General features: G+C 42.7%; 1 protein-coding gene across 1 annotated transcript in view; it reads right to left on the bottom strand.

The window, feature by feature from the left end:
• Positions 1-5080: 5080 nt before the first annotated feature.
• Positions 5081-9140, bottom strand: part of CPS1 (carbamoyl-phosphate synthase 1) — a 116561-nt gene continuing 112501 nt past the window's right edge. Inside the window, exon 42 of the mRNA XM_075153733.1 lies at positions 5081-9138. Within this exon, the coding sequence (XP_075009834.1) occupies positions 9040-9138 (99 nt within the window). The 3' untranslated portion in view covers positions 5081-9039. The remainder of the gene's footprint in view (positions 9139-9140) is intronic.

Below are 9140 nucleotides of genomic sequence, written 5' to 3'. Positions count from 1 at the left end.
CAGATTAGCTGCTGAACTGAGCAATTGAGAGCATTCCTTGCTGCCATTAAGACATTTTAATGAAACCCATTTTATTAATATTTTCACATAGGTAAAGTAATTCAGCTGGACTGGAAACTGTCCACATAAATTCTCTGTGACTACACTACTTACACTCTAATTCTCCCATTTCTACAGAGCAAATCACTCCTACCTTCTGCTATGTCCTGGAGCTGAATAGACAGTGATAACTTTCCATGGGACAGATAATTAAATTAAATCCATTCAATTCCAGAAGTTATCACAATTCAGAGGGAGCAAGTCTTTGTCTGCTAAACTCTCAAGGTTTGTAACAAAGGGCCTAATAGTCTATATAATTTGTACAATGACAAGTGTATGAAAATTGCATACACTTCCATATGGATTTTTCCATAAGAGCAGCATCCTGCACTGAGAGAAAACATCTCCTTATTATAAAGCACTCTAACCCTCTAAAAATACAGCCTAAGAGTGAAGTCACACTGTATGAAGCACTGTAGTATTCTATTTTATACAGTTCTTATGCAACCCCATTCACTAGATGCTTTACACAGTGCCCCCTATGGATTCGGGCACCTTTAAGTCATCCTCTCGCCAGTGGAGAACCACACACGAGCGGAATTGGGGGTGGATTTGGATTAGGTTCTCTGCATAAGTGGATTTTATACAGCTGCCTATTGCTACGGGTTAATACCAGAGATGGAAGGCCAAACACCTCCGCTGGGCATGGCAGGGAAAGGCTGCAGGATTTGTGTTTCGGAGAGTGACCCACAAAAGAATCACACGGAGCTGAGCCCTGCTCTTCAGTCGAGCCCCAGGAGCACCGCTGCTGAGCACAGCCCTTAGCCTGCAGCTTTTGGAAGCTGTTATGATGGCTTAGAGACATTTGGACATGAGGCTTGAGACCTTGGCCTGGCCAGGTAGTACCTGAGAGAACTAATTTAGGATAAAAGCAAGTTCCTTTTCCAAACACCTTCTGATGCAAATAGTTACTATGTGGGAAGGGAAAACAAACTCAAACCCTGAGCGGTGAAAGGAAGGTGATGTAAGAGGTGAAGACCAGGGGTTACACCTTGATCCCTTCCTGCTGGCTCGAAAGGCCTTTGGAGAAGACTATTGTTAAAGTGGGGATGATACTGCAAGTCCAATGGCCGGGGGGTTTTGCGTGGGCAAATCCCAACTGGCAAGGGATGTCTGTGGACAGAGAATGAGATGTGGCTGGTCTCCAACAAGGCATGCTCTGGCTCTTTAGGAAGTCTGTAGGACTTGCAAGTCCCACCCAGTGTCCAAATCAAGCTTAATAAAAGTCACAGCTCTAATGATTGGAAGGTCAGACTCAAGCCCAACAAACTGGTGAGAAAAGGGTCTTAAATCAGCATAACAGCAACTAAAGACAACTACCGTTATTTATTGTAACACATGAGTAAATCTGGAATACATCCTTTCCTCTACACAGGATTAATTCTCAGATTAGCACCAGAAAACCATTTAAAAAAGAATTCATGTACAGCACTCAGTCTTAACACATGAGTTTGGAAATCTAACCAATATGGAAGTGGCTGTCTCCATCCTCTTCTCTGACAAACAGAACATTTCTGTTTAAACTCTGGGAGAAGCCATTCTGTTTAGTTAATCCTGATCTGTTGAAGAAGATATATTAAATCAACACTTGTCACTTTTTAGTAATTCCTTAGAGTGAAGAGCCTTTGTGATGGATTTTTCTCTGGCAAGGAATGTAACAGAAAGGGATTGTGGTAAATGAAGGAATTCTGCAGAAAAGCCACTCCCAATTTAAAGCAGATAATAAGCACCAGAGCTAGTGTGGAAGCAATTAATTCTAATCACTTATGAGACAATAAAATTTAATTATGGGTTCTTTGAAAACTAAAAACCCAACCATTATTGTTAATAGGCTTTTCTTGATGGCAGATAGTGAACGGACTTTGTTGAGGCTGTTTTTCCTGTGGTTAATTTAAAAAAAAAAAAAAACCAAAAAACCAGCTTTTATTTAAGGATGCCTAGGCTTACACTTACATACGAAATAGTGCTATTGCGCTAAGTTTAGATCCCACAGGACAGAAATGCATCTTTGAGGAACTCTTGGATATGGTTTTATATAATTGGCATTCTCCTCTCTGCTGAGGTCTCAGTTCTTTATTTTCTGTTCAGAGGTACTTTGATCTCCGAACAGCTGGGTGTCTCCAGCTTCATTTCAGGTACATTCATGCTAGTAAGAACAGAAATTGCAAGTGGTTGTTTTGGCGTGCACTCGTTTAGGTGCTGTACGAGAGCTCTAGTTGGGGAGTAACAGTGGCGGTAACCCAGACCACAGCACGACGCGGTGACTCCTGCTCTGTGTTGATGTGGCTGTGGCCCACACTCACTCTCTTCCTGCACCAGATGCTGCTGCAATTTCAAACAGAAAATTAACTACTTCCCCTCCAGTCTAGCAGCGTACCTCATCCAGCCTGAACTGCAGGAGGAGAGCATGAGGATGGAGAAGTTAAATTCTGGTATTTCTCATTTTGATGCTCCACTCATCTGTTTCTCTCCCAGCTAGCTATAGAGCATAACTTTTCTTGCACTTGAAATAGCTTCCAGCCCTTTCGAAGTGTAACAGCCTCTGAGGCTATCATATCTACCAGAAATGACTTAAAAGCATTTACTAACAAACGTAAGCTAACAAATCCGGAATTTGCCCAGTGACTTAAATGTCAATCCTTCTTCCCCTGTACTCTCTATCTGTGCCCTTTGGGGCCTGTGCCTAAGTGCCCTTAGGAGTCCGTATTTTCTCTGCCTCTGTTTGCACAGTGTTCAGATGGTGAATGGCACTGCTATACTATACGTTACTGATGTCCATGATAACATGGGCACACACCTCCTCCTCACCACCATTACAGGACTGTGCCAAGCTCTAACAGCCATGCTTTACTGTCCATATGAAAACTGCATAGGAGAGACTCCCTACGAGATACTATTGCTGAGGCACCATGTGCTTGGGTATCCGCATAGCATCTCCGAATGAGATATAAATGATACAGCATTGCTGAAACCTTCATTTCAGGATCATCAGCTCAGGCTAAGCTGCAAAATAGATAAATACCGGTACCTTTATAGCTGTTGGAAGAGCACTACAAAAGATTTCAATGCTTATTTTAGGATATACTGAGAACTCGGATCCGCTGGCAGTAAGAACACACTATTTGCTTTCACCTGGCCACATCAATGCATTCAAAATTTGACTAAAGGCTCAGGCTTGACCCTCAGCAAAGTCACATTTAGACTGCTTCACCTCCACCAGTTTGTCCTCCGTGAATCATGAAAGGCAGCAAACACTTCATCCCATGCCCCATGATGCTTAGTCAGAACATAACCCGCTTTTCTAAGAGTTGTTCCAAGTGCTTCTGTCACAAGGGGATGGATTGTAACGCCTCTCAAAGACGGTGAATAGCAGAGGGCCATTTCAAGCTATAACGAGGTCTCATTACTACAAGAGATCTTGAAGGACAAGAGCTTGGCAGCATTTAGTAATGCTCAGGAAGTCAGAAAAAAGAACAAGATTGTCTAGAGCTAGAAGAGCAAATGTTTTTCCTGAAAAGGCACCTGATTCTCTATGATGAATATCTCGGGCAATCATTTACACCAGAGGCTAAAAGCAGTGTAAAATCAGCACAGCAACATTATGCTGGCTTTGCGCTAGCGTAAGCAAGTCTGTAAAGACTGACAAAAACCCATATCCATAGAGTTTAAGAAACTTCATGCTATAGGAGTAAAAAATTGACCTTTAATAACAAGAAACTTTCCCTGGGAGAATGAATTGTGCCAGAACTACAAACTCTTGGCACTCCTTGCAGCTCCCTGCAAAACAGCTGCACTTGCTACTCTTGGATACTGTCTTAGAGGATCCAGAGCATTCATCCAAGATTATGGTAATCCCAAGGCACTAGCATTACTCCCTAGCAATTATTCATCTTCTCCCCAAAGTACATTATCATAAAGCTTGAACATAATATGCAACAAATGCTTTTGTCTCTCAGTTTCATCTTTACAAACTTCCCTGAATTAAAAGAGTTTGTCTCAACTGTATTATCAGTCTGCAGAATTCAATATATTTTAATTATGAGGATAAGTGAGAGTTTAGCCTACCTTGTTAATGACAAAGTATCATGTTCTCCATTTAATTAGGACACATTAAAAGGTTCATATTTAAATTCTCTTCAATGCAAGGGTGAAACAAATGTTACAGCCTAACTAGATTATTCCCTATAAATTACATTATGCAGTGTTAGATGTTGAGATGCAGAAGGAAGAAAACAGAGGCTTTGGGTACTATTTGGCAGCTTACTGTTGCATCATAGCAGATTTCAATGTCCTGCAGATGGCTATAGCAGTAGCATTCATATGCTTCATGTGGCATGGCAGCACCCTCTGTCCTTGCAGAGATGTCAACAGCACTAATTATGTCTGCTGAAAGCTTCCCAAGGTCCAGGGCGGCTCTGACTACGATGTGGTGTTGTAAACACTATAAACAGAAGGAGCCACAGGTGCTCTCTCCTTTTACCACCTCGTCTTGGTTGTTGCATGAGCCCTGCTAGTGGTTATTCGCACCTGACTGGGATCCAGGCAGAAGGCGTGCATCGAGCCACTGGTATTGCACAGACACTGCAGTTGTGGGTTTTAGTATAGTGCTAACTTCCGATCCCTTCCCCACTTTTATGGATCACTTTATTATAAAGATCCAGAGGCGCTAAGCTCCCAGCCAGACTCCTAGATGCCTCTGGTGCATGCACAGAGAACCAAAGCACAAATAGGCTTTTAAGCCTTGAGAGTGCAAAATATACTTGGTATGGGAAGGAAAAAAAGATGCCTTACAGGCTGGTGGCAACATCCAGTCCAGGAAAACCCAGCGACCTGCAAGCCAAGCCAGACTTATTTCTCCGCTCACTGCCAAGAGCTCTTTCAGATCATGCAGTCTTTCCTACTTGGCTACTTCCTAGGGGTTTCAGAAACCTGATTTTGACTTTTTCAAATGGCCTCAGAGCAAAGAGGTTTCTTAAAGCTTTTCACTATTTTTTTTTCACTTGAAAGCATATGCTTTCATCTCACTGTATTTTAAGACCTCTACCAGGAAAGCAGAAAGTGCTAGCAATAAGTTGTCTTCACTCTCTTACATTCTTTTCTTTTTGCTTTCAACATGCTGAACTATCACTGCATTGCTACTAGCCTCTGCAGAGGCTGCCTGAGCAATCTCCAAGTGATTTAAATGGTGCTAAATGCAGAAGAGTAAATCCAGGAAGGTGATCAACTGGATAAAGAGCCTGACCTCAATATTCAGCAGTGCCTCCTGGGAAATTGAGCCTCCAGAGCTTCCCAGCACTTGGCACACTTGGAGAGCTATGGCTCCAGAGAGTGGCTCAGCAGACTGACTACTGAGAAAAGAAAGCATCTCCATTACTAAAAATTAGGTCCCTTCATATTTCATCACGGCTCTTGCCACCTTTTCTTGTGCTTATCTCAAAAGTTGTGCTTTGTACTGTCTCTTACACCTTCATGTGTCTCTTTATCAACCCTCTTTTAAGACAGTAAAAAAGAATAAAATTATTCAACTGCTTGTAGATTAGCAAATTTCTTGCTCTGAACAGCATCCTCTTTCATCAGTCATTGTCACCCTCCCCAAGATTAATAAGAAAAAGACACTTATAAGGCAGAATCAGTTGAAAGCAGAGATGAGGTTGGTACAAAGGATACTAATTGTAACTGGTTTTTTTAGATCTGCATTGATCCCAACAGCTGTAGATACTTAAAAATCTTTTCCTATAGTGTCCACACCTTTATTACGCAAAGAAGAAAAACGTATCGAGAAACAAATTCAGCCAGCATTCAGTGTTTGCACAAGGTAAGCTGGGGGATGATTTCCTGGCTCCTTCTGACCATGACAGGAGTTAGAGTTTTATCTTACCTAAGTCAGAGCAAAAAGAACTTTTTTTCTTCAACAGAGGAAGGGGAGGAGACAGCAAAAGGAGATGGAGGAAAAGACACCTCAGGGGATGGCGTATATATAGATGGGTCTGATTAGGTGTGGAAGGACGACATGAGTGTCACCTGCTTTGGAGGAGTGGAGAAGGGATTGGTGTTTAGCACCAGCAACAAAACATTAACACTACTGCGTAATTACAGAGTACTCAGCATATACTCAACCCTTGTGTGTACTTCTATTAAATTCCACTCTAATTATATGAGAGTCTGTGGACACCAAAGAAGCTGTGGTTTAAGTACCTGCAGCTGCTGCAATAAGTAACAACAGGAATGTATAGATACATGTATACGTAGATACACATACACCCACACTGTTAGCTAATTGGCAGAAGCACTATTTAAGAAAGTTGAATTAAAAGCAGTGAAGGTTTTTCCATCTTCCAAAAATGGCAGCCCCTTCTTTAAAGTTCCTATCTCTTCAGTGTTTCTTAGCCTGCTGCTCTATCATCTGGCCCCTCACTCACATTTCCCATGTCCCTCCTGAGGATCAGGTTCCTCCTTTCTCTTGTGTACACGCAGCTGAAGAGAACGAGCATTTGCTCTGTCCTGCTGCTCTTTTCCCACCACCTCCTCACCTCTGAGGCATACAGCAGCTCCGCATTAAATGATGCGTTCACTGTCAAACATAAGAATGATGGTTTCCTAACAGGCTAGTGTTCATCAATGCTTTAAAAAAAAAAAAAAAAAAAAGAGAGACTTAAAAAAAAAGAAAGGCAGAATCCAGCCACGCAGAATTCATGAACAAGTAGCTGTGACAATCCGGGGCATTTATTTCATTTTCAGCTCACAAGAGAGGTGAGAAAACAGAAGAGGAAGAACAAGAGAATACAGATGTTTCAAGATGTCACTTTGTTCACTACTAGAGGTAAAAGCAGGGTGGAAGATGTGAGGTGACACCAGTTGTTAATGGGATTTTTGCCACTGAAAAAAAAAAAGTGCAGGATGCATTTAGAGAGTGCTGCTTCATTAACCACCATTAGTCATCCATTTCACAACTGAAGGGGTGAATAGTTGATGCCTCTGGGCTCTTCTGGAGTTTTGGTTGGGGTTTTTTTTGTTTGTTTTCTTTTTAATAACATCTCTACTCAAAAGTGCAAAGCTCTCCCTATGCACAGCAGGGAGGGTTGTGTTCATCACAAAAGTTAGTACTGAAGAAATGCCCACGACGAGCACTTGGGATGTCAACCAGATCAGAAATAAAGTCCACACCTGGTTCAAAATCTGGTCTTGGCACACAGCACCAATTGTTCAGAGAGTCCCATGGTACCCAAAGGCATCTCAACCTCTGTCCACTCTTTTGCACTTTTCAATAACAGCTCTCATCAGACTTTCTATCCTTCCTGAAATGTTTTAGTGTTAATTTTAAAAACCCCAGACTATCTATCCGCCCTTTTTCTCTCTCTACACTCAAAGCTCCTTGGGACCCAAGGGAACTTGGGAGCACATGCAAGAAGCAGCCTAGGTTTCCTCATCTCCTCAACACAGCTCAAAGTGCACTACTTTCAGTGTTGATAGTTTCAGAAAAAGCACTGCTGGGTGGTACCCAGCTCCACCACCGTACATCTAGCACTAGCTGGCAGCAGTATTTCTCGGCAGGGCCTGCAGGTATTGGGGGATACATAAGAAGTAGATAACTACAAGCTAGCAGTGCCCTGAGTCCGGCATCTCAGGCAGATAGAGCGTGGCTGGAGGAAAATGCTCCACTTTAGCTTACTCTGGCAAGTATCAGAAAAGTTGTCCAACTTCAAATCTTCCCGACTCCAGGGTGTGTTGTGTAAATACTGCAACACAGGGGAAAAAAGACAGACACATACGTTCCTTAGCTGGTAAACGTTTAGAGGCAGGCACTGTATATGCTGCAGGATGAGTGCCATTGCCCACATTGCTGAACTCTTCTGCCGTGCAGACAGCAAATGATAACGTGCAACATGTGGCACAGTGGGTGCCTGCTCAGCGGACAGCATTTGCAGGCATTGCCAGAGCTGAAAAAGCAGCAGAGAAGGCTGGAGCAAAAGTGAAGGGGTCACTTAATTGGGAGGGGTAAAGCACTGTAACACTTGCACCTCGTTTTGAAACGATTCAATTTTAATGCCCACAATCACGGCACAAAATGTTGGACAGCAACACACAGAAGTCTTCGGGGAGTTCTCCACTTTTGAAGCCACACACAAAGCTGAGAGAGAGCCTTTATGATACAGGGACAACAGCTTGAATTCAGAATGATGAACCAGAATTTAAAAAAAAAAAAAAAATAATAGCCTGAAGGACTGAGCAGAACTTGGAAGCAATTCCAGTACACACACATACAGCCTTCCTCTTCCATCAAATCTACAGGCTGAAGATGATGATTCTTGGCCAGGGTTAAAAACGAAGCAAAAAATAGCTGCATCATGCCTGCCAGCTGTTGCAGGGAACCGTGGGAAATTCATGTTCATCTGTCTTTAAAGAGCTCATCACCGTGGCAGGTGTCCATGGTATCATCAGGTGGATCAAGCGGGAGGATGTCTAATTGTTACATGAAGTCATAAAATCCTCAATAATCAGCAATGGACAGAGAAAGCTATGTGTCTTGCTATAGGAGCTTGGGGCCAGGCTCTAGTAGTCCAGCACGAGAAGAGCTGGGAGTATGGACCCACCTAAGGAGGAGCAGGCTTGGTTATGAAAAGAAAGAACAACCCCTATGTAGGATCACTTGTATCTCCTTCCACCTCCTCTGCTATGGTGATGTATAGATCTACCCACCTAGTAAGTAAGTAATATTTGATCCTATGTGGAAATGGGGAGAAGATGGTGGAAAGGCTGGGGAGAGGACAGCTTTCCAATGAGCCATCAAAAGTATTGGCTAGGAATTAGTTTGTGTGAGTTGGAAAAACAATCAGTGCAGATGCTACAAAATATATGGAAAGATGGTTAGGTGGATGATCTGAGATCCCCTCTCTTTCGTGGTGCCAGAAGCAGTAAGATTGCAGGTTGGAGATAGCTCTTCTATGCAGTGTTTCCATTGTCAGACTGTCTGTAGTGGAAGAGACTCCTGGAGTCCAATTTCCCAGAGTATTTGACAGCTTCAGCAAAAAGCTTTGTCACCT

The sequence above is a fragment of the Calonectris borealis genome, chromosome 6, assembly GCF_964195595.1.
Source record: "Calonectris borealis chromosome 6, bCalBor7.hap1.2, whole genome shotgun sequence".
Taxonomy (NCBI): Eukaryota; Metazoa; Chordata; class Aves; order Procellariiformes; family Procellariidae; genus Calonectris; species Calonectris borealis.
The sequence above is the reverse complement of the archived record's forward strand: the minus strand, read 5'-3'. Positions and strand labels throughout refer to the sequence as shown.